The following is a 25,521-nucleotide window of genomic DNA, read 5'->3' on the forward strand; positions in this document are numbered from 1 at the left end:
CATTTTTAACATTAGTAAAATAGGTTTGTGTTTTTCAACAGACTGAACAGCAGTGACACTGATGGTGAACCTATGTATATTCAAATGGTGACTGCACTGGTGCTACAACTAATTCAGTGTGTTGTGCATCTACCATCAGGCGAGAAGGATTCTAATTCTGAAGAGGAGTCAAATAAGAAGGTGAAAAATGCTTTAGATTTATGAAGATATATGTATTTAGCATATGTTCATATAGTTCTTACCGTTATCATTATGAATTCATGGAATGCTGGGCCAGTGATGGGTTGAGCATGGAATGTGGGGAAAGAGCAAAGGGGGAAATGTTAGTTTGTGACACTTGAAGGAGAAGTTGAAAAGGCACTGAAGAGAGAGGAAGCAAGTAAACACAATATATCAGAGAGGAAGAAAAGTGAACCTGGGCAACAGAGCAGGTAGACCGAAAGTACTGTGAGAAATGAATGTTCAACTAACTGTGTTAACTGAGGTTGAGTTATTTGATGACCCTGTTCATTGGCTGAGTGAATTATATTTTGTTTTTAAGATAATGAAGTAGCGTATTTACCGAATCTAATGCACCATTGAATCTAATGAGCACCTCAATTTCCAGAACATTGAAACCAAAAAAAGTATTTGCTGGTGAATGTACTGTATTAGCCTGAATTTAAACCTCACTTTCCCCCCAAATTCCGACCATGAAAAGTTAAAGTGCAGCTTATATTCACAACCTTACGGTATGCAGCCAGGAGCGCAGGGCAAACAGCGCCTGCCTCGGTGTAGTCCCCCGTCCTCTCCCCCAAGGCCGGGAAGCGAGAGAGCAAGGAAGGGGAAAGGCCACCGGCAATGCAGCTCTGCCCCTGCTCAGTATTCAGCCAGGAGCAGGGAGAAAGGGAGCAGCTTATATTAGGGTATTTACTTACTTTTTCAATTCTAAAGGTGTAGCTTATATTCGGGTGTGGCTATATTCAGGCCAATATGGTAAATGTGCCATCAAATCTAATGTGCACCTTAATTTTAGTGTAATTTGTCCAAAAAAGGTGAGCGTTAGTTTCAAGTAAATATTGTTCATGTTCATTAGACTCAAAAATGATTGCAAGGTTGCATCTCCTTGTCCATAGTTGAGAAACATATGTATTATACTTGCAGTTGCATAAATCACAACACACATTCAGTAAGCAGGCGCTGTGTTCATTTTCAGGTGGACCAGGATGTCCTCATTACAAACTCATATGAAACAGCCATGAGAACAGCACAAAACTTCCTTTCCATTTTTCTCAAGAAGTGAGTAGAATTCAACTGTTCACCTCTTATAAGTTTTATTTCTGTGTTGCTGTCCATGCAGGGCTTTGTCTCCTTCCACTTGCTCAAGAGGCAGGGATCATGCTAAATATTACCCTAACCCCCTTATTAAGCTCCTACAATTCTATAATTCTTTCTTTCTCCCTGGAGAATATCAGGAATTATCCCACTCTACCAAAGACCTATGGCATAAATTGGTTGTGTGCAGAGCTCTCAAAAGAGATATCAAACACACATCATTGTTCAGAAAATTTTATAACCTTTTTGTTTCCTTCCACCATCCCTGGTGAAAAAAGTATCTACTTCCACCATTGCTTAGTAGATCAAGTTTTGCATTCCTCTAGCATACAAAGCACAACACATCCCTGTTTCATTCATCATCATCGTACTTTCCATCAGGGCTGCTGTTCCCTCAGCATCCCTATCATCAAATGCTCCAATGTCAGATTTGTTGGGCAGTTATCACATCCTGGATATCTGGACAAACAGAGAAAGGAACATTGGGACTTTCCTTCTCAAAATGTCCAGAGGCATTCAGAATCAACCCAAAACTCACATTCAATGGCTGGCATTCAGTGGCAATAATCTATTTTCATGGACTACATGCAGACACTTCTGCATCATAAACAACCCTTCCCTCATAGTTTCTCTTTTCTTTGTCCCTCCCTCACTTCCGGATAACTCTTGACATTTATGAGCTTGTCCATGGTGAAACTGGGAGGGGCTTGTTCCGGGGAGGCAAAAATGTATGAGTGCTTTTATATTTAGTGCTCATTAACCTGGCATCAAAAGGATGTTAAGGCATACTTCTTCTCCCAGGTGTGATTATCAGGGTTATTACTGTTATATTGTTCCACATTTATGATTCTATATATAGTGCCATAAAATTATCACTTAAAATGTAAAAGAAAAATCTAGGATTGATTGAAAGGTGAATTCATTATGTCTTATTTTCCCCTTTTCATTGCTTTCTTCAAACAGATGTGGTAGCAAGCAAGGGGAAGAAGATTATAGGCCACTCTTTGAGAACTTTGTTCAGGATCTCCTTTCCACGGTCAACAAACCAGAATGGCCAGCTGCGGAGTTACTACTTAGTCTATTGGGAAGACTGTTGGTAAGATGCTTGGATTTTTGAAGCAATAATTCTGCTTCACTTTTAATAATGGCTTGCTTATTTTGATGTAAGTTGTGAAAATAGTCTTATTGTACTGAATCTGCATGTTGCATGCAGTGCAATGTGCTTTGAGCCGGTGAAGACTTAATATAAGAGTGATCCTTAAATAGGATGAGGGATGAAGAACAGGCAGTTTCACTCCTTTTCCTACCATTTCTTCTTTTAGACTTTGAATTCTTCTCCCTCCTGCTCTATTATCACTGTTCCATGTTAAGTCTCACCAGTGTTAAGCATGGTTACAGAAATGGACTCCAGATTTCAAAAGCTATGTTTGAAGTATCTATGAGTTAATGTTGGTCAACTGTAAATATATGCTAAATGAGAAGCAGAAGAAATTTTCTTACAAATGGAGAGAGAATGGCTTTTGATCTGAAGTGGCCTGAATTATATGTGAAATGCTAAATAATGTTACTGAACTCTTCCCATTATTGTAGGAGACGATCAAGCAATATTGTCTTGAAATGTGAGGGGAATAAAAATGAAGTTTATATATTTTTTTCTTTCATTTTCTTAGGTCCATCAATTTAGTAATAAATCTACAGAGATGGCTTTGAGGGTGGCATCACTCGACTATCTTGGTACCGTAGCAGCACGACTGCGGAAGGATGCAGTCACTAGCAAAATGGATCAAGGATCAATAGCCAGAATTTTAAAACAGGTTTGAGTGAAGCTATTTTTGATTATTTTAAGACAGGTTTCAATGTAGAGATTAGTGTCCATAAAATATTTGGAGTAACATCCCATACAAAACAATAATGAGAAAAATAGCATTGTGAGACTTCTTCTTTGTGTTACTCTCAAAAATCAAGAGTGCCTTTGACCTCTCATTTTGATTAGTTTACCCTTAAAATATAAGTTTGTGGCAGTTGCCTCTGGGAGCATCCAGCTGTTAGCTGGGGTGATGTGGGAGGTGGAGGGTGAGGGGGAAGAGACAACATTTAATTTCATGGCAAAATAAAAATTTGCTGCAGAAGGAGCAGCCCAACAGGTTTGCTGGGAGATGGTGTTTCACACACTTGCTACTAATTGATTGTGCGTATGATGACTTTGTTTGATACCTTTTATTTTTGTTGTGTGTTAACGTGTTGTGTGTGACATATTGATGCTCCCGGTGTGTTTTGTAATTTGTTTACTTTAAAGTGTGTTTAGATCAAATCAATCCAAGTTAGTGTGCTCTGATATTGGGAAGGGTGTGAATTTTATTTAAAATATATTGTGTGTTACAGGTCTCAGGAGGGGATGATGAAATCCAGCAACTGCAAAAGGCACTGTTAGATTATTTGGAAGAAAATACAGAAACTGATGCATCACTAGTGGTATGTTGTTGTTGTTGTTTAAGTGAAAGTCTGCTTAACCCTTTCAGTCTTGAAGGCCACATCAACTGTAGGCCAACCCCTTGAGGGTGGTATGCCCATGTTGGGCATGGCCAGAGTTTGCAGAAAGAAATCAAATGCACACACATGCACACCCACACACACCCTATGGTTCTGCATTGGAAAGGAAGGTCTTCTGCTTACCTTGCAAATATGCTGGCTTGTTCCCTTTTAAGCTGAGTGCTTCTGTCTTGGGAGACCATAAGCCTTTCTTCCTTAGCACACCAATTGAGGAGGTGGCACAAAGGCTACTGCCTTTTAAACTTTTAAACTGCAACTAAGTTAGATACACAGGCATCACAAGTTAAACATATAGAAAGGTGGTATGTATGGACATCTAAAAAGTTATGTAGAGATTGATACCAACAGTTATAAAGTTCATGTACTTGTAGCTTTCTGATATGAGGCAAAAAACTGGCAAATTGTATTACTCTAGTGTTTTTCCCTGCTGATCTTTACATGGCAGTGTTTTAGTATTACATGCAAATTGCCTCTTTTTACTATAAACTGTTTTCTGCTTCATACACACCCAGTGTTAGGAAGTTTGGGAGCTGTCCTAACTAGCTCCTTCACTAAAAAATTACCACTAAACCACTGTTCAGTATAAAAATGCTTGTTTTTCCCATTTGGCAATACTTTTTTTCTTTTTAAAGTTTGTGGGGTTGTAATATAACCTAAGAAAGAGATGACAGAACCACATTTGAATGCCTCTGTCCATGATAATACAGGACTGCTTACTTGATAGGAAGCAGAGTCAATGACAACTGTGGTATATTCCCCATAAAGGAGAAGGGCCACATCACATAGCACATGCTTTACATTCAGAAGACCCCAGGTTCAATTTGTCATTGACTCTGCTTCCTATCATGTAAGGAGTTCTGTATTATCATGGACAGAGGCACTCTGGGTAGGTGAAGAGTAGGCCCTAACACTTTTATGATGGTCACATTTAATAAGCAGTAGAGGAACACGTTCATTTATCATAGACTCTAAAAATCAGTTTATAATTGTTTTATCATGTTTTGTAGTGTAAATAATCCAGGAGTTAAAGTGTATTTGCAAACTGAAGTAACTCTTGTACATGAAAATGACTTTGGAGTAAATTCAACTATATGCAACTCAAAATACAGTGGATAAATTCAGCTATATGTAATTCAAAATGTAGTTGGTTTGGAATATGGAAATGCCCTGCTTCATTTCCAGTAACAAGAACTTATATCAATATATTCTAAAATACTAGTGTCTTATTTATTTAAGAAAATCTATATCCCTCCTTTCTGTTGCTGTAAAAATACTCAAGACAGCTTTCATCAATTAAAAATATACTAAATAAGCATATCCAACAAACAGTAGAAGCAATGAAACACTTTCTGACATTGTCCTTTTTGGGACTTATTTTCCCACACACTCTCCTCCCGCACCAGTTTTCTCGGAAATTTTATATAGCACAGTGGTTTCGGGACACTACTATGGAGACTGAGAAAGCAATGAAAACTCAGAAGGATGATGATTCATCTGAAGGAACACACCATGCAAAAGAAATCGAGACAACGGGACAAATCATGCACAGAGCAGAAAGTCGCAAAAAATTTCTTCGCAACATCATTAAAACGGCACCTTCTCAGTTCAGTACATTAAGGTGAGTTCCACAGATAGTTCATTTTTATTTACTAAACAACATTTGGTGTTCATGTATTGCCATATTCTTCTGTTGATAAGCAAATGCTAAAGCAATATTCTACCCCTTCATTACAGGATGAATTCTGATACTGTGGACTATGAAGATGCTTGCTTGATTGTTCGCTACTTGGCCTCTATGAGGCCGTTTGCCCAGAGCTTCGATATTTATTTGACACAGGTAAACTGTGCCAGAAGTCTTAGTGAAATACAGTTGGCTTCCTGGTTCCAAACGCTTATGCGGTAGTGTGCAATATCTGTTCATTGTTAAGCGCAGGTATTTAATAGGTCGTGGTAACACCACATGCTTCCATAATTATGTATCAATTCCACAACATTTTTCTTTATCCTGCATGCATTTCACACTCCTTGAACTCTTATTTCATCTGTGCATTTTTGTAACAAGAACCTTAAGTTAAAAAGGTGTCTTAAAAGGATAATGGTCCTTTGCCTACATATACTTCTTTATTTGCATTCTTGAATTTTAAGGATATTACCTCATAAAGTGTATATTCACACATCATAGTAGAGCAGCCTAATAACTCAAATTAGAAAATAGTTTTAGTAGTTTGCTTGCAGTGCATGGTACTGCCATGATGAATGTCGTAATTCAATAGCTTGATTATATTAATACTTAATAGGAATGCAAGCATGTTTGAATGGGTCACCACGTTAGGTCTCCAGAAGTACAAGTGTACTCCTACTTTGTTTAATTTTTTGGCCTTCATTGTGGTTCTTGACCAGAGTGGATTAAAAATGCAGAAAGAATAATGAATAGCTACTATGGAGGACTTGATCCAAAATTATCACAAAAAATCAAAAGAAAACACATACTTAGATGCCTCTTTAAAGAAGGCAATATCAACAAGCAAGCAGTCATATTTTATATCACTCTGGGCACAATCCACCTAACATTGCTATTGCACAGCCTCCATTCATTTCAAGGGGCAGGCCCTCCACAAATCCACTTACCGGGGCAAATGTCCCTCACCTAGGCTCAGTGCTGTGACCTAGATGTTCTCTTTACCTTCTCCCTGACCATATTTGATACAAGCAGCCAAGGCTTACTGTAGTGAGTTCCAATGCACTGCTGCATCTGGCCAACAGTGGTATAGACAGGATAGTCTATTTTCCTGGCCCCAAAATCATGCATCTTTGGTGAGGAGGAAGTGCTTTCTCTGTGATGGCCAATGAAAATCCTACCCTCTTACAGTTCAGCCAGCCGTAATATTCTCTGGAGTGGTCTTCAATTCACATCATTCTTGAGAAGTGTCACAGGTAATGGATGCACCTGCCCACCCCATAAGTGAATCAAGTGGGACACAGGGTGCCCCTACCCAGTCTCCTTTTGGAATAAGCTGGGCTTTGGAGCAGGCAAACACTTTCTGCTTCTGCCAGTTTCAAATGTCAGCAAGACGTAAGGCACCTCTTGCCCCCAGTCCTCCACATATGCAAATGTGCACATGTTAAAGGATTTGAAGGAGGGGAATATTGGCTATTTCAAATAATGGCTTGGCTACTGAATTGTGGCAAAACATGTGGACCTTTCACATGGAATGAAATGGGGTGGTGCAATTAATATGTTTGACTGAGTGCCCCTTTGGTGAGGTTATGTTAGATTTCTGGTAGCTGATTTTTCATTTTACTTCAATTCTAGCATGTTTCCTCACTTCATTTTTGTTCGTTAAACATTGCATGCTACTTTTCTAAAGCAAATAAAATGCCATTTTTTTGTTTTCTTATTAGATTCTGCGTGTGCTTGGTGAAAATGCAATTGCTGTTCGAACAAAAGCCATGAAGTGTTTGTCTGAGGTTGTTGCTGTAGATCCCAGCATTCTAGCCAGGGTAAACAAAGAAAACACTCTGTAACCATACACACATTTTTCTCACAAGCAGCTTTTATGGTTTCCCTCACTTTGTGTTTCTTTCTTGCTTGTTGCTTATAGCTTGACATGCAACGTGGTGTCCATGGACGGTTGATGGACAATTCCACTAGTGTACGAGAAGCAGCCGTGGAATTGCTTGGTCGGTTTGTGCTTTGTCGACCACAGCTTGCTGAACAGTATTATGACATGCTGATTGAGCGAATACTGGTATGGCTGCTTTTAAATTCTAACGTTTTATGTTCAATGTTTACATAGCTCTTTATGATGAAATAAATATGATGGTCCTCTGTTCACCTCTGTTGAAACATAGTTTCTGACAAGCATCTCAAACTGCAATAGTGAGCATTAAGAAGATTTTTTTCTCCATTTGTAAGGATTTTACACTGTTTTAGCTTATTAATCATAGTACTGTGCAGTCTTGTTTTAATAGACATTATATTAGTTATCTGTTGCTAATCAGCTTATTATAGCTGCCCTATGTGTTGTAAGATGGGTAACATGCTGATTTTTTCCCCAGCATTAAAATTTTTCTTTCTTTTGCTTCTTCAGGATACTGGTATTAGTGTCAGAAAAAGAGTCATAAAGATTCTTAGGGATATCTGCATTGAACAACCAACATTTCCCAAAATTACAGAAATGTGTGTGAAAATGATTCGCAGAGTCAACGATGAAGAAGGCATTAAGGTACAGTAAACAAATCACTTACTACAGGGGTGAGCAGCCTCTGACCTGTGCGCCCATCTTGGTTGGCAGGGGTTCCAGTTTTGCCTGTGAGGTCATTTCCCTCAAACCAGGCCCACCTGTCCATCCACTGAAGTCATGGCATGCTGCTAAGGCAGGATTAAACCCTGTCCTCATGCCCATCAGCTGACATCCTGCCCTTAGCAGCATGCCATGTTTCCAGCAAGTAACAGGATTGTGCAGCCGGGACAGCGGGACTGAGCAGGGATTAAAGGACTTCTCAAAAGCAGTGTTTGGATCTCCTGTGAGCAGTGGGTGGTTGCTGCTTCAGGAGGGTGGGGGTTGCTTGACTGAGGCTATATTGGCGCTGATTTCCCTTCCATTCAAGTTGAACTGCTAGTGATGTGTGTCTAGTGGACTGTGCTTTTTCTAGACTCTTGTTGGTAGTTTAGAGACTCTGGAGAGCTACTTTTACCTAATCAATATCTATCCATTTTATTTCCAGAAACTGGTAAATGAGACATTCCAGAAGCTGTGGTTTACTCCAACTCCCCATAATGACAAAGAAGCAATGACCAGGAAAATATTGAACATTACAGATGTGGTATGAGAGTGCTATTGTTCCCATTGACTAATGTATCAATTGTGATAAATTGAGTTGTGTCTGACGTGTTCTAATTTTGTTATTGTCCTTGACATGATTGGTGATTATCCTCTGTCCCTAGTGTTGGTTTATTCTTTAAAGACTGAGAGTTCTCATACTGTAGCGCTCAAGCAAATGTTGCAGTTTGCACACATCTCCCTTGATACATGTAAAATACTCTGGGTCTTTAGTGAGGTTCCCTATAACTAATCACCTATTCTAGTATAGCATGTATGTCGGATTGAAGTTCATTAAGTAAACATAACGTTAAATGGATTCAGATATTTTCAAGAGAGTTTAACAATACTCCTGCAGTACAGTGGTACCTCGAGTTACAAACGTCTCAGCTTACAAATGCTTCAAGTTACAAACTCCGCTAACCTGAAAGAGTTACCTCGAGTTGAGAACTTTGTCCCAGGATAAGAATGGAAATTGTTTGCTGGTGGTGCAGCAGCAGCAAGAGGCCCCATTAGCGGAAGCACGCCTCTAGTTAAGAACAGTTTCAGGTTAAGAATGGACCTCCGAAACAAATTAAGTTTGTAACTAGAGGTACCACTGTATAATATTTTTATAGTTTTCATTTATATAAAGCAGATTTCATGTTTATTTGACATTGTTTCCAAAAACATTTGGTCTGCTTTGGTCTTAAGTTGATGATTAATGAACTTAGATGGTGTTTCAAATATTTGAGATGCTATTCAGAAACCTATTAGTACTATGAATGAGCATGTCACTTTACAGAGCCTAATAGGAAAGAGGTCCCTGCTTCAAAAATAATGTAGGTTAGACAGAGTGAAGGGACAGTAACATAAAGCAATAGTCATAAGGTTAGAAAAAACTTACATTTGGTATATTACTATTGTGGGTGACGCTGTGGTCTAAACCACTGAGCCTCTTGGGCAGTTGGCAGTTGGCAGTTGGAATCCGCATGACAGGGTGAGCTCCCATTGCTCTCTCCCAGCTTCTGCCAGCCCAGCAGTTCTAAAGCACACTAGTGCAAGTAGATAAATAGGTACCACTGCGGCAGGAAGGTAAATGGAGTTTCCATGTATTCTGGCTTCCATCACGGTGTTCTGTTGTGCCAGAAGCAGTTTAGTCATGCTAGCCACATGACCTGGAAAGCTGTCTGTGGACAAACACTGACTCCCTTGGCCTGAAGCGAGATGAGAGCTGCACCCCATAGTCACCTTTGACTGGACTTAGCTGTCCAGGAGTCCTTTACCTTTTCTTATTGATGTTTTAATATTCACATATGTTACTGTAGAAAAGTTACATGCAAATGAATTTTCATTTTCTCTTAGGTTGCAGCTTGTAGAGATACAGGGTATGATTGGTTTGAACAGCTTCTTCAAAATGTAAGTAACTGTTCAGATAACTTAATTTTTTCTAAAAATGGAACTCCCTCAGTTTGAGGTTTATACTGAATGGGGTAGGCTGTGGAATGGGAGTTTGAAAGTGAAGGTGGATTCTTGAGGTTGCTTCCAGAAATGGGAGCAAGACCTTTTGGGGAAGCCATTTCAGAGAGGGGGTTGCCAGGAGAGTGTGAGGAAAGTCACCCTCCTCCAACCCCACTACACACACTTTTCTTTTGCTCCAATGCACTGCTTGCAAATTATTGGCCTATTGACACTTGCTTCCCGTGTGTGGCAGAAATATAGTTCTTTCCTATTTTTACATGCTTTCATATGAAGATGGCTTGTATATTCTCAGAATCTAGCCATGAGTATCAACATTGTCCATATTGTATATCTTTGTAGTTGCTAAAATCTGAAGAAGATGCTTCATATAAGCCTGTAAAGAAAGCCTGTACTCAGCTTGTGGATAATTTGGTTGAACACATTCTGAAGTATGAAGAATCTCTGGCAGGTAAAACAGTTATTTACATTCCATTCATAAGCTATGCAGAATTTTTTGTGGGTAGCAGAGCTCCAGGTGGAATTCAAGTTACCCTTCCACATGACTGTATGAATTATTGCAGAAGTGTGTTCATATATAAACCTCATGTAGTGAGGTGTGTGCCTCCAACACTGTTAGCTTTCAGGAGGAATTTGAGAACATTCCTGTCTACCAGGCATTTGGTGGCTAAAGAATACTGTAAGGGCCATCCTGAGATCACTGGATGAAATATTTTTACCTGTAACTTTTCAGGTATTTTTAATGGTAACTGTTTTAGAATGCTTTTTAAAATTTGTTGTGGATGAGTTTGTTGTCTTGGTCCCCTTAGAGGGGAAGAGTGGCAGATAAATTCAATAAATGAAATACACTTGATCATGTGATTGTGTAGCTAGAAAGCAGGTACAGGAGGACCTGTTCACATTGAGCGAAAGCTTCTTATGACCCAGCCTTCAGAACTATATCCATTACAAAATGAAGCACACAGCGCACATTTTATGGTCTTAAACTGATTGCAATAGTTCTGTACTTGTGAAATTAAAACCCATCTAAATAATGTTCCCATGGAAGCTTTGAGTGTTGCAGGGGAAGCAGATGTTTCATGTCAAACCAGAAAGTAGACAGGAACAGGATAAAAGACAGCTCCAAGGGGGCACTGTTGGATGAAACATTCTCCTCCTAAGGCATCTACACCTTGCTGGTGGAGCTGGCTGGTTTGTTAAAGGGCCCTTGCCTTATTTTGTAGCCTTTGACTTCTGCAAGACTGAAGTACAGTAGGGCACTCGTCCTCGAGTCAGAGGAGGATGGTAGCACTGTGCCCTCTGATGGGTGAAGGGGGACAAATGAGATATTCACAGTTCTCCCCTCCCCAGGAAGCAGCACATGGACCTGGCCATTGCAAGCAGCTTCAGTTCTAATTCTGCTTGTTGATTTAATTGTCCATAATATATCCAGGATGCACATGCTACAAAATAATACTAACAACAGTTTTTGTATATTTGAACATCTTAATGGAATATTAGTTAAGTGTGTTTGTGTGTGCATATGTATACTTACATTTTTTTCTTTATTTTTCAGATTCCGACAATAAGGGTGTGAATTCAAGTTGCTTGGTAGCTTGCATAACCACTTTGTTCTTATTCAGCAAAATCAGGCCCCAGTTAATGGTCAAACATGCCATGACCATGCAGCCATATCTTACCACTAAATGCAGTGTAAGTACTCCTTACTGTTTCCCCACATTGCCTCTGCTTATGTTATGTGAAACTCATGATTTGAAGTGAAAATTGGAAGCAGCAAAGTTATTGGCTTTCCCTATTGACTTTTAGGCACCAGACCTAGGTAACCTATTCCCGAGGAATCTGGGGTTGCCCTGATTTGCTCCTTTATTTTTATATTGGTTATCTGCATAGGAAACAGTTGTAAACATCTTGCTGCTTTTAAATTTGCAAACTGGAGATCACGGGTTGGGAAAAAGTTTGATAGTCCTCTCTTGTGCCTCAGAAAGCATTCCTTTTCAGGCAGATTACTCTTCTTTAATTCAGGGTAGCTTCAAACCTTATGTGCCCAATAGGTTTGCATGGTCTCCAATGCTTCCCTCGGCAAATGGGTAAAGTGTGATAACATGCAGACACTGTGTGTACACATCAGAAGGGACCTTATTAGACAAATATCTACATGTTAGTCTTATATGCTTTTTTGTTTGCTTCAGGGCAGTTTCAGCTCCAGGTTTTGGAGATGGTTTCCATGCCCCTTCCCCAGTAAGCCTACCTCCTCACTGCAGCAGGTCTAGGGGGCCCTTTACAGTGAGCTCTGTTGGGGTATGGGCCCTTCTCATATGCCCATTCGTGTCAACCCTTGCTGATGCTAGTTTAACATTTACGGTATTTATTTATAATAAAGTTGCTAACTGTTTAAACTCACATACTGGCAACTGTTTTTTTCTATCTGCAATATAATTTTTAATATTCCATTCAAGGTGTATTTGTAAACAGATGGAATTGATCACTAGGAGTGATTGTTACTCACTTTATTCAGATATGTAGTAGTATAACAGCACAAGAAGAGTGAAGAATCTTAACCATATGCAATATTTTTCTGTAGAGTCAAAATGATTTCATGGTGATCTGCAACGTTGCAAAAATTTTAGAATTAGTAGTGCCACTGATGGAACATCCGAGTGAGACTTTCCTTGCTACTATTGAAGAAGATCTCATGAAGCTTATAATCAAATATGGCATGACAGTAAGGTTTAATTTCTACTTCAAACTCAATTTGCATTAGCATGGTACTCATGTTAAATAAGACTGACTTCATATTTTTGTAATGGTTTTTACTGCACTTTATTTGCATTAGTCTTCTTATGGAGATGTTAGTTTTCTTATAGAAAAGAAAGCTAGAAATATATTAGAATAAAATTGTATTCTCATAATAGCCCCAGAGCTTTCAGCTTTTGACATCTGCTAAAATAAGAGCAAGATGTTGATTTCTCCACAGACTGCTTTGTATTGTCTTAGAAATTACTTCTAACAAAATCTAATGTGTTCTGCTTTGTTTCTAGGTAGTGCAACACTGTGTCAGCTGTCTTGGGGCTGTTGTAAACAAGGTCACTCAGAATTACAAATTTGTATGGGCCTGCTTTAATAGATACTATGGTAAGTAAATTTTTATGCAGAATTTTCATTATTTGAAAGTTAATTAAACATCTAATAGGAAAAGAAACTATGAAGACAAGTATTCTTCATTTTTTGCAGGTGCACTTTCAAAATTAAAAAGTCAACATCAAGAAGACCCAAACAGCACTATACTTACAGCAAATAAACCAGCACTCCTTAGATCCCTTTTCACTGTTGGTGCACTGTGTCGGCATTTTGATTTTGATCAAGAAGATTTTAAAGGCAACAGCAAGGTAAACATTCAGTATTTATTTGCTTACTACTACATTTGGATAGACTGACATTTGGGGAAAAAATAAACTTAGATGAGCAGATTTTCCTATGTGATTGCTTTTTAAATGAATGAAAATTTTCCCAAGCTTTTTCCCCTGAATTATCCACATTGTTTCCCCTTTAAATAGGTTAACATTAAGGATAAAGTACTTGAGCTGCTGATGTATTTTACCAAACATTCAGATGAGGAGGTACAAACAAAAGCCATTATTGGTCTAGGTAAGAACCTCGAAATACTGTGGTATTAGATGCACACAGATTTGCCTATAGTGGAATTCTGCTACCAAAGTTCTGTTGGTGGAAGCAAGAAAGATAGCTTCTGCTGATTTCTGCTTTTCCCTGCAGCCTCCTACATGCACCATCTGCTCCAGAGAGTTGGTAGATGGCAGGTGGAACTGGAAATTTGCAAGGGAAAGGAGAAATTGGTGGAAAATGCCTCCTGTCCCTCCTCCAGAAGTAACCTGCACTGGATTGAAGTTGCTTTGATAATAGAAGTTACCTTTGCATTTGCTGAACAGACACTCAGGATTAATTATGAGTTCTTGGTTATGATGATTCAGAGCAATTGCTATTTAAATATAGGCAGTGACCATTTTGTGCTGACATGATGTCCTTTTGGATCCAGAAGGGGGCGGAACAGGGGCAGGACAGAATAATATGCACTCTGCCGACACGCACAAGGGCCAGGAATGGAACCCCTATGCAGAATGGTCGACACCATGAGAATTTGCTTCTGTGTTGGGATAGATTATTGTAAGAGTTCAGTTCTATGCAAGCAAGTTTTACACTTCAGAGAAATTCTAATGCTTCTAAAATGGGCTAGTACCCACTTTGTGTATCTATAAACTTTTTGTGTCCTGTCGTAAGGCAGCTAATATTATTCCACAATGTGCTACAGTATCTTTTCAAAAGGAATTTGAAATAAAGTTGCCTGCAAATATGAATGTGGCCTTTTATAAACACTCAGGACTTTCTTTTAAAATCTGCTTCAGTAAAAGGATATACCAAATTGTATCATCTTATTTTCTTTCAGGGTTTGCATTCATACAACACCCAGGTCTAATGTTTGAACAAGAAGTGAAAACATTATACAACAGCATACTCTCTGATAAGAACAGCTCAGTAAACTTAAAAATCCAGGTGTTAAAAAATCTCCAAACATACCTCCAAGAGGAAGATACACGGATGCAACAGGCAGATAGAGAATGTGAGTGATGAGCATTGTTGCACTTTAAGTAAACATTTTAAAGAAGTAATTAATATCAAGTAACTGCAACTTAGTTTTCAGTTCCATCTCTGATGATGTTTTCACAAAGAGCTTTCTGTGCATTGAAAACTTTACAGATAATGGGATAACAAATTAGGAAAGATCTATACGTGCAGCAGAATGAAATGGTTGAATGCAGTTTAAGCAGTAAACCTAAGGTGTATAATCACATTTTGAATGCACCCCCCAAAGTAAAAACATATTTGCAAGAAGAAAAGTGGCGTAGCAGTGAAAGTGCTGTGCCAGAACCGTGTGTGTGTGTGTGTTGCTTTTCAGAGAAGGTTTCTTGAGAGGGAGCATTAAAAGCATAGCAACTACCACCTGGAGTATGAAGTGGTACAGTCTGCTCTTCCACTTTAGCTTTTTTCATATGTAGAAAAGGACTTAAACAATGGCTGTTAAAAGTAGTTTCTCCATCATTGGAGGCAGCTACCCTGGAGTGAATTACTCCTCCCACTTGCTTCAGCAGGCGGGGCTTATGCAAATTATTCAAAGAACCTTTGTCAATGGCAGTTGCAAAAGTAACTGCTGTTTTCCAGTTTCTCACCTACTTGCTCTAGAGTGCTGGGGCTTCTGAGGAGCTCTGGCTCAGTTTTCAACTATACTTGGATTTTTTCGAGCAATTGCTGCAAACTCCCCCCCCCCCAAACTTGGAATTGGTGGCAGGTTCTTTTAGAAGAAAGACTTATCTGGATAGTTAAACTAGAAGGCACTTCCCCTTCCAGTCTTTCTTCTACCTCTGTAGTAAACCACAACAGAAATGATATTGTGTGGTTTCATATCCTGAAATAAGCAATGCTTTTCTCCTGTAGAGGTAATGAAACTTTAAGCATTTGCAGCTGAAAACAACAAAGAAGTTTATGCTCCTCCATGTTTTTGACACAGGTATCAAGCTTGGGCTTAAACTGTATCTTTTGATCTTCAGCGGTGATGGTATTTCTGAAGAGGCCTTTCAGTCATCCCAATTATTGAGGAGGCACATGCTGAAATGTTGTGATGTTATATTGATGAAATGAGTTAGTAGGGAAGAATGAGATGCTGTTTCTGTGTTTCCAGCAAAGCATACAAATGTTGGACCAGGGATTCGGTTAGGAAGGAGTTAAGCAGTACGACTAAAAAATTGCACATACCTCCTTAGGAAGCCTGTTCCCAACCTGTGTTCCATATAGTATGAAAAACCATATACATGTATATAATGTGATAAAAAGTGTTGATAAAACATCTCCTTTCGTTTCTGTTTTTTTCATAGGGAAAAAGGTAGCAAAGCAGGAAGATCTGAAAGAAATGGGTGATATTTCCTCAGGGATGAGCAGCTCTATCATGCAGCTCTATCTCAAACAGGTCCTTGAGGCATTCTTTCACACGCAGTCCAGCGTCCGTCATTTCGCACTCAATGTTATTGCACTGACATTAAACCAGGGTCTTATCCATCCAGTTCAGGTATGCAATTGCATAATTTGGACTGCTATCCTATATACCCCTGCTTTGGAGTAAAATAAAAAATGTATTCACAAAAACCTTTTGCACATGTTAATCTGCAAATTAATTTACGATTTCAGTAATACATTAATGAGCTGTTTATTTGCAGACTGATAGACAATAACACAGGAACTGGTGGTTTTCTTTCATAGAATCTGTAACCTCTTAAGAGGTGCTCCAAAAAAGGTTCAAAGTTTCAAAAACGACCACCTGGTTAAACTGTTGTGCTATTATTTGAGTGACTTTTTCAGGTATTATTGATTCTACTTTGCTGTTCTTAACTGAAATTAAGAAGTGAATTATACAGTTTTCACAGTGTAGCTCTGTGGTGTTCGCATAGCCTTTCCAGACCTCTTTTTATGGTGCTCTGCAGGCTATGGATATTTGTAGCATGTCAAACATGTACAACATAAAAGGAGGAAAATATAGACATCTGCAGGCATATGTGAAGATTTTACATTAAGTGTCTATCTGTCTTTCAGTGTGTGCCATACTTAATAGCTATGGGCACAGATCCAGAGCCTTCTATGAGGAACAAAGCAGACCAGCAGCTGGTGGAGATTGACAAAAAATATGCTGGATTTATTCATGTATGTATGCTTCTGTTTGTTGTGCTTATTTTTGTTCCTTTCCAGTGAAGCCATTCAGTAATTACTTCCAAAATGGGGAACCAACCAACAAACCAGTCATTTATTATATGGTCACAGACCTGCTAATAAAATGGGGAACGGTGGTGGAATGTATTTACTGACTAGTACAATTTGATCTGATATTAAATCCTGTTTTGGAAGTAATGACCAACTGTAGCTTACATTTATCAAGATCTGTGCACAGGGAAGAGATGATGCCTGATGCACAATCCTAGCTTGCTAAATTGTGGTTAACAAACTGGGAATGTAGATATGAACTCTGCCTCAATTCACATTATAACAAAAATGCTTGCATTGCAACTAGAACAGCTCTAGAAAACGCACATATATTTTGTCTTCCTTGGCCTAGAAAGGCTACAAATATTAAAAACACAAATAATTCCCCTAACTGCAGCATGTATATCAGTGTGTCAAAATTGTGCATGTTTGCTATAAAAAAGCAAATGATTTGAAAATTCTTCACTAGAAAGCTATTGGGGAAACTGAAACAGATAACGTTGAGCTCAAATCTTTGTGGCAACCTCTTTCTGTTTGTCCTAAGCAAAATGAAGACTTATAAATGTTTTTAACTTCAGATGAAAGCAGTGGCTGGTATGAAGATGTCATACCAGGTGCAGCAAGCAATCAACACTTGCCGTAAAGATCCTGTGAGGGGTTTTAGGCATGATGAATCCAGCAGTGCTTTGTGCTCACACCTTTACTCCATGATCCGAGGAAACCGACAACACCGACGAGCCTTTCTCATTTCCTTACTCAACCTCTTTGATGACACAGCTGTGAGTCTAATGCAGACCTTTTCTGTACTCTTTTTAAAAAGTGCTTTTGATGAAGTATGATCTGCTTTGGAGAGAATATTTGGTTTTGAAAATAGTATAAAAGTTGCAGTATAATAACTACATAGAAATTAAGTAGTGACATGTTGAACTTTGGCATTTTTTTTATTTCTTTCATTGTCTTGAGCAGCCGTCCCCAATCATGTGCCCTCCAGATGTTTTAGACTACAATTCCCATCATCCTTAACCATTGGTTATGCTAGCTGGGGCTGATGGGGGTTCAGATCATCTAGAGGGCACCAGGTTGGGGGAGGCTGGCCTGGAGAATTGCTAACAAAAATGAAGTTGCATTCCCCCTACACAGTGCTAAACTTGATTCAATAATATTTATAGGTTTTCCTAAATGCGGGATTCCATCCTTAGGGTTAACAAGGCAGTTGCTTGGTCAGATTTGAGTTTTCACTTCTTCTCCTTGACAGGAGTGAAACCCATCCCTCTCTCTTCCCAGAATGCTTTGTGGCTTTCCTGGTTCATCTTAGCTTCCTTCCAATGCCAAAAGAGCTCTATGTTTTTTTTTGGCACAGCCCCTGTATTTATAGTTGGAGTGGGTAGAGGCACCAGGAGACAGAATCCATTCCTTCTGTGATGTTTCAGTGGCTACAATTGCAAGAGCTTTTCATGCTCATAACTTGGAATAGGCATAATGGTTTGTATTCAAAGTAGTAGGAATCCACTACTTTGCCTTTGCACAACGGAATCTCCTCCAAGCCGTCTAAATGTGCCAGCTCTGTAGGGCTGAGATGTCTTCAGCCACCCCCCCCAAAAGAATCTATTGGGACAGGGCTGAGCCTACCAATCTTGAGGGGCCAGGTCTTGCAATGGTTGAGGGCCTTGCGGCACATGCGATGTCACACTTGGAAATCCCCCCTCCCCAGAAAAATGTTGGGTGGAACTCACTGGATACTGTATTCAAGGAGCAAGAATGTGGCATGGAGCTCATTGAGCACAGAAATGATTGTATATGTGTATCTGTCTGTTATTATTTTCTTCTACTTTCACAGAAAACGGAGGTGAATCAGCTTTTGTACATAGCAGACAATCTAGCCTGTTTTCCTTACCAAACCCAGGAAGAGCCACTTTTTATAATGCACCATATAGACATCACATTATCAGTTTCTGGTAGTAACCTTCTCCAGTCATTTAAGGAGGTAAGTGGAATTATATTATACAACATTGCCTCCCTCCTCCACAAAAATAGCTGTTTACTTGGCCGTTTTCCTATGTCGTAAGGCTGAAATTTCAATTCAGTGGAGCAGGGTCAAGATATTAACTAATATGCATGAAATTTCAGATATAGCTATACAGTGGTGCGCCGCAAGACGAATGCCTCGCAAGACGAAAGAGTTTTCCGTTTTTTGAGTCATTCCGCAAGACGAATTTCCCTATGGGCTTGCTTCGCAAGACGAAATGTCTTGCGAGTTCTTGCGAGTTTGTTTCCTTTTTCTTAAAGCCGCTAAGCCTCTAAGCCGTTAATAGCCGCTAATAGCCGTGCTTCGCAAGACGAAAAAACCACAAGACGAAGTCATCTTGCGAGGCACCACTGTATAATCCCTAGTTTAGTAAGATAACACCTTTGGAGCAGGCATTTTTTTAAAAAAAGTTTATGAACCACCCTACTGCCTTACCCTCTGCTGGGCTTTCCTGGTCCTGGAAAGTCGTCTTATGTGAAAAAAATGAGACTAGGCTGAGTAGATTAGGCCTTGCCTTGTCTTCACCCCCTGCGCGCAGCCGATTTTTATTGATTTTACTGCTGTGGGTTTTTTGTTTTGTTTTTTGTTTTGGTAAACCACTTTGCAGGTTTTAAAAAATAAATTTTATTAAATAAATAATAATTATAAATAAAATAACACAAGCCAAAACACATGCATCCTGTAGATTTAAGTATCTGTCCATAGTCGCCTACTTGTTATCAGAGGCCCAGAATCCACATTCCTTTGTAAGAAAATATGAAATAACGTAAAACAATTTTTGCAGGCAAATAAATAAACAAATAAATGTGTGTTGGGAGGGGGGGGGGACAAGAAATTTTCCACACTGGGTACCACATCACCTTCCTACGCCTCTGCCTTACAATGGCTTTGCCTCAAATCTACCTAGTCTAGGCAGAAACATGGTATTAGGAAAGCCAGACAAGAGTGTATGTCTGTGTACTGTAACCAGATCCATGAACCCTATTGCTGTTTTCCGAACGTGCCACAAATCTTGTGCCTACCAGCTGGGGCCCTGCACTCCGACTGCAGATTGATCACCCATACATTAAAAAAGAAATGCTGCAACCATGTAAGGGGCTGCTGGTAATCAAGTTAAGCAATCCTGTCGTCTTGTGGGACACATTGAATGTATTCTGAGTTGAATATTTAATAGCTTAGATGTGTGTGTAGTTGCTTTGAGCCTGCTTTCCCAAAATCTCACCACTTAATTTCTCTTGATAGTTCATACGGGTGAATGACTACATGTCAGAACGGTTTTCAAATCCCTTTTTATAATATATTGATAATGGTGTTTGCTATTTTTCTAAACTACCTGCCATTTTCTTTCAGTCTATGGTGAAATATAAAAAAGAAAGGAAGCCATCATCTGATGAAGAGAGTGAGAGTGAAAGTAACAGTGAAAGTGACAGCGACAGTGAGGAGGAAGTTCACAAACCCCGAAAGTTGCGAAAACGTGCAGAGTCTGATTCAGATACTGATGAAGAGAATGATATAAATGCTGTCATGAAATGTTTGCCAGACAATTCAGCTCCTCTCATTGAATTTGCAAATGTTTCCCAGGGCATATTGTTGCTGTTGATGTTAAAACAGCATTTGAAGAACCTCTGTGGATTTTCTGACAGGTGAGGAGCATTCATGTTTTGCTTACTTTATCTCAGGAGTGGGGAAGCTTTTCAGTCTGGGAGCTGCATTCTTTTGCAAGCAAGTTCTAGGGTGTGCATGGCAGTGATGGGTGGGGCTGGAAGCAAAACTTGGTGGAGCAAGGGATGTGACTCTTACTATAGGTTACATTCCAGCCATGCGAAAGTCAGATCTTTCCTCCTGCACACCCAACCCATCTCTCCAACCTTTATTCAGGCAAGCAAAACTATTATCACAGTTCAGATGCACACCTCACAGAGTGTTTGTTGTGGGGGGAGGAAGGGAAAGGAAAATGTTAGCCGCTTTGAGACTCCTTCGGGTAGTGATAAAGTGGGATATCAAATCTAAACTCTTCTTCTTCTAAGAATTTTGACCTAAGGGACTCAGAAGAATTGCTTATAGATTCTACTTTCAAAGGATGTGGGGAAATATTATTAACTTCAAGCATTCATTTTGTTTTCTTGATAACAGTAAAATTCAGAAATACTCTCCCTCTGAATCGGCAAAAGTATACGATAAAACAATAAACAGGAAGGCAGGAATTCATTTCCATCCAAAACAGACGCTAGACTTCCTTCGAAGTGATATGGCTCATTCCAAGCTCACAGATGAAGTGAAGAGGAATATAGTCAAACAGTACTTAGATGTAAGTATTGAGAGCCTGCAGAATTTTAAAAAGGTAAAGGTACCCCTGCCCGTACGGGCCAGTCTTGACAGACTCTAGGGTTGTGCACTCATCTCACTCTAGAGGCCGGGAGCCAGCGCTGTCCGTAGACACTTCCGGGTCCCGTGACCAGCGTGACAAAGCTACTCTGGCGAGCCAGAGCCGCACACGGAAACGCCGTTTACCTTCCCGCTAGTAAGCGGTACCTATTTATCTACTTGCACTTCAACGTGCTTTCGAACTGCTAGGTTGGCAGGCGCTGGGACCGAGCAACAGGAGCGCACCCCGCCGCGGGGATTCGAACCGCTGACCATACGATCAGCAAGTCCTAGGCGCTGAGGTTTTACCCACAGTGCCACCCGCATCCCCTGCAGAATTTTACTGCCTATCAACTTCCTTATAAAAACGCTTGAACTCTGTTCTGAAATACTTTTAAGTTTTTGTTATTTAGAAGGTGAAATATGAAGAGCAGTGGCTACAGGCTGAAATTGTTTTTTTCTTCAGAGGTGAGGAATGGAGTATGCTGACTTCTTCCACTGCAAGTTGCCCTCTTCAGTTTGCTTGCTGAAGAAATGTGTATCTAATGCACAGAAGTAGGCAAATTAAAGGCTATTGGATGAGCTGCAGGTTGCATCATTTTTCCATTGACAGTGCAATGTCATTGGGTTGGGCTGTCACAGCGAGCTTGAGATGGTCCATGCAAAAATTAATGTGTAGGCTCAAGCTACATGTGACATTGCAGAATTTGCCACTGAGCACAAGCTTTTGCTTTCACACATTACCAACATACCCTAGTGTGCTGTTGTCCCGATCTGGGTTGGGGGCCCCCCATGCCTTCAATCTGCATTATGGCTGCAGGGGAGTCTCTGTTCGTTCTACTGGGAGCTTTCTACCAAATGCAAATTTCATGCATTGGGCCTGGCCCAGAAATGGACCACAGAGCAGGCAAAGAGTCAAAAGACTCCCTCTTGGGTTTGAGTTGGTGTGGTGCTAGCAAAAGTTCCCCACAATTGCCAAAAGTTAACATTGAGGCTCTAATATGTAAGAGATCTAAAAACCTTGCCCCCTTAAGGCCTATTAAGGAAGAGCACAATCCTTGCTTTCTCCAAGAAAAGATGTGTCACATGCTACTAAATTGATAGTGTACTCCACAAATTGTCTTAAGGTTACTCCCATAAGGCTTGGCACACCATCTCCTTCCTTTTTTTCTTTTCTGTTTTCCTGACTCATTTTAAGGTGGCGCCTAATCTTCTTTCCAATATCCTTTCTTAGTTCAAACTTCTCATGGAACACTTGGATCCTGATGAAGAAGAGGAAGATGGAGAAGTGTCAGCTAGCACAAATGCTCGCAACAAAGCTATTACCTCGCTGCTCGGAGGAGGCAGCCCTAAAAACAATGCAGCTGAGACAGAGGATGATGAGAGTGATGGGGAGGATAGAGGAGGAGGCACTTCAGGGGTGAGGCGGAGGAGGAGTCAACGTATTTCGCAGCGTATTACGTAAAATGATTTTATGTGCTTATAAATGTCAGTCTATAATAAAATGTACACTGAGTAATGTAATCAATATGGGAAAAAAAACCATTTTGTAGATAGAAATTCTTAACCGTTTATACACCTTTTTGTAGAAAGTTCTAACAAAAACAATAAAAAACATAGAAGAGATTTTATCTAGCATAAAGTTTAATTTTCCTTTGGAATGTACTGTGTGTATCCTTTTTATTGTTGCCAAGTTTTTATGTAGCTTTATGATTCATTTGTACATATAATTTTATATATCAATAAGAGTTAAAAGACACGGGTACAATTTAATATGTGATTTTGCAAGGATGTTAACCCCTTGGCGCTGGCGGTCGCGGTGCGTCTCATTGCCGGCAATGGAATGTGTGCCGGGAAATCCCAACTCCCGGCGTCAAGGGATTAAAAGCAATAAAAGCAATAATTTCACTCAAGTTCTTTTGTGTAACACTTGGTCTTTTTTCCCCTCCCAATGTTTTAGTCATTGAGAAGGTCAAAACGAAATTCAGACTCTACGGAGTTGGCAGCACAGATGAATGAAAGTGTTGATGTCATGGATGTCATCGCTATTTGCTGTCCAAAGTACAAAGATCGACCACAAATTGCAAGAGTAGTACAGAAAACCAGCAATGGCTTCAGTGTTCAGTGGATGGCAGGCTCCTACAGTGGCTCCTGGACTGAGGCTAAGCGCCGTGATGGCCGCAAACTGGTGCCTTGGGTAGACACTATTAAAGAGTCAGACATTATTTACAAAAAAATTGCTCTAACGAGTGCTAATAAGCTGACTAATAAAGTGGTTCAGACTTTACGATCGTTGTATGCCGCCAAGGATGGAACTTCCAGCTAATGCATTTGTACATGCAGCCAAATTTTACAGGAAATGAAATAACAGAAAAAAACTTGAAATATCAACTTTCTGGCAAAAAAAAAAAATCATTTTAATGAAGAGTAAGAATGACACCTGGGATGCAGGAAACAGAAGGAAATGTTTGGTAAACATTTTTGTGGGAGCTTCCTTCGCTGTTGTGCAGCAGAAACTTCTCAGTTCATTTTTACTCCCACTGTATAATAGTTTAACAAAAATTGTTTATATCTTGAAAAAAAACCTTTCTGTTTTAAAAAAAAATAAACAAGTGAATGTTGGAAATTAGTCTGTTAATGTTCTTAATAAAGTGTTCTTGGAGTTTAACCTAGCAGCGGATGGCTTTCTTTAGCTTAGCCCAGTTTCCAGGGAAGCATTGTTTTTCCAGGCTGTAAAATGGCAGAATCTCCTGGATATATAATTTATTCTGTTGGGGGAAAAAGCATGCAGTATCTATGACCTATCTGCAGGAGGAGTTTTTGTAAATGTAGATTTTGATGTATTAGGTCACCCTGAAATAATACAAGAAAAGGGATCCCCAGCAAATCTGGTGGAACGAATACTGCAATAAATTTTTTTACTTCTCTTTGTTACTTGTCTGTTTCCATTTGAATTTCTTATTGTAAAGATCTGTTTAAATCCATTTATATTATTTTGCAGTCTTTTATGTAAAATTTACTATATCAGTGGTTTTCAAAGCAAGACATAAATATTGTTTATACAGTTTGTATAGGCTGATTTCTGAATAATTGGTATCTTTTATTTTTATCCCTTAAAAGGGTGTAAACACAAGTTAACTCCAGGGTTTTATTGTATCCTGCAATATTTAGTATTAACTATATATGATTTAGCACTGTGCCAAACACATTTTCAAGAGTACATTTTGATATAAAAAGAAACTATAGTTTATGCCTTGTATGCTTCAATTTCTTTCTAATGCTGTCTATATAGCAATGTTCAAAATTTGAGTGGGGGTGGGAACAGCCATCACTCTCGCCTGAGAAACTAGCAATGGATATATTTCACTTGGTTAGGACATCAGGAGATCAGACTGCTCTTGACCAGGAACAATGTATGTGACCCAAGAACACCACCTGTGCATTAGGATCCTATTGTTGGATATATTTTTATGTGAACCAGAAAATCCTAGCTGCACTAGTGGTATTTTCACTTAACTGAATTACAGTCATAGGGTGCAAATATCAGAGGAGTAAATACATATTTGTAACCGATTAATTGTGCTAATATGATCAGAAGTTATTATCTAAAAGTTAGGGGTCAGAACACTTGGTTGTATTGTAGTTACTTGAAATTTCTTTTCACCTTTTACACAGCAGAAATACTACTTAAAACTCTGGAGTGGTTGCTTCAGTATCATCACCAGGTTTAAAAGCAGCTTGACTTTCTGGGTAGTAGTCTCCCCCCCCCCCATTAATGTATGGAGAAGAAATTAATAGCATCCAAATAATTAGCAGAAAACTACTTTAAAGTATTTTTGTTTTCAAGCTTGTATAAGAGTGGATGTTCACCAAACATACAATTTTGGGATGCATTTATTTTATTCTGCAAAATAAAATAAATGCATGGTGGGGTGTGTGTGTGTGTATGTGTATATATATATATGCAGGTTTTGGTGTCTTCGGGTGTCTTCCCGTGTAAGAGTCGGGGTGTCTGTGCGACGTTTCGACGAGGTCTCACTCGTCATCTTCAGGCTGGTGCTTTCGGCTTCTTGTTACTGGAACAGAGCAGAGTCTGGTGTTTGAGTTCCTATAAATACTGTTGAGGGGTGTGGTGTATAGCCTCCAACGTTCTGGGCAGAGAGGAAG

At 39.5% G+C, this 25,521-nt stretch overlaps 1 protein-coding gene across 3 annotated transcripts in view; it reads left to right on the plus strand.

Moving 5' to 3' along the window:
- Positions 1-24,288, plus strand: part of NIPBL (NIPBL cohesin loading factor) — a 124,647-nt gene extending 100,359 nt beyond the window's left edge. For 2 of the 3 annotated variants that reach the window (XM_082241723.1, XM_082241725.1), the window contains 27 exons: positions 42-180; positions 1,196-1,278; positions 2,278-2,410; positions 2,985-3,128; positions 3,697-3,786; positions 5,268-5,482; positions 5,599-5,701; positions 7,267-7,365; positions 7,467-7,613; positions 7,956-8,090; positions 8,593-8,691; positions 10,032-10,085; positions 10,488-10,596; positions 11,701-11,837; positions 12,727-12,867; positions 13,184-13,277; positions 13,377-13,531; positions 13,700-13,790; positions 14,605-14,778; positions 16,088-16,278; positions 16,800-16,907; positions 17,543-17,743; positions 18,802-18,948; positions 20,341-20,633; positions 21,124-21,298; positions 22,589-22,774; positions 23,315-24,288. In XM_082241723.1, the coding sequence (XP_082097849.1) occupies positions 42-180; positions 1,196-1,278; positions 2,278-2,410; positions 2,985-3,128; positions 3,697-3,786; positions 5,268-5,482; positions 5,599-5,701; positions 7,267-7,365; positions 7,467-7,613; positions 7,956-8,090; positions 8,593-8,691; positions 10,032-10,085; positions 10,488-10,596; positions 11,701-11,837; positions 12,727-12,867; positions 13,184-13,277; positions 13,377-13,531; positions 13,700-13,790; positions 14,605-14,778; positions 16,088-16,278; positions 16,800-16,907; positions 17,543-17,743; positions 18,802-18,948; positions 20,341-20,633; positions 21,124-21,298; positions 22,589-22,774; positions 23,315-23,680 (4,009 nt within the window). In that variant the 3' untranslated portion in view covers positions 23,681-24,288. Of the gene's footprint in view, positions 1-41; positions 181-1,195; positions 1,279-2,277; positions 2,411-2,984; positions 3,129-3,696; positions 3,787-5,267; positions 5,483-5,598; positions 5,702-7,266; positions 7,366-7,466; positions 7,614-7,955; positions 8,091-8,592; positions 8,692-10,031; positions 10,086-10,487; positions 10,597-11,700; positions 11,838-12,726; positions 12,868-13,183; positions 13,278-13,376; positions 13,532-13,699; positions 13,791-14,604; positions 14,779-16,087; positions 16,279-16,799; positions 16,908-17,542; positions 17,744-18,801; positions 18,949-20,340; positions 20,634-21,123; positions 21,299-22,588; positions 22,816-23,314 lie in introns of all 3 variants that reach the window. The other variant, XM_082241724.1, reaches the window with a different exon arrangement.
- The last annotated feature ends 1,233 nt before the right edge of the window (positions 24,289-25,521 follow it).

Source organism: Podarcis vaucheri (genome assembly GCF_965113315.1).
Source record: "Podarcis vaucheri genome assembly, chromosome: 11".
Taxonomy (NCBI): Eukaryota; Metazoa; Chordata; class Lepidosauria; order Squamata; family Lacertidae; genus Podarcis; species Podarcis vaucheri.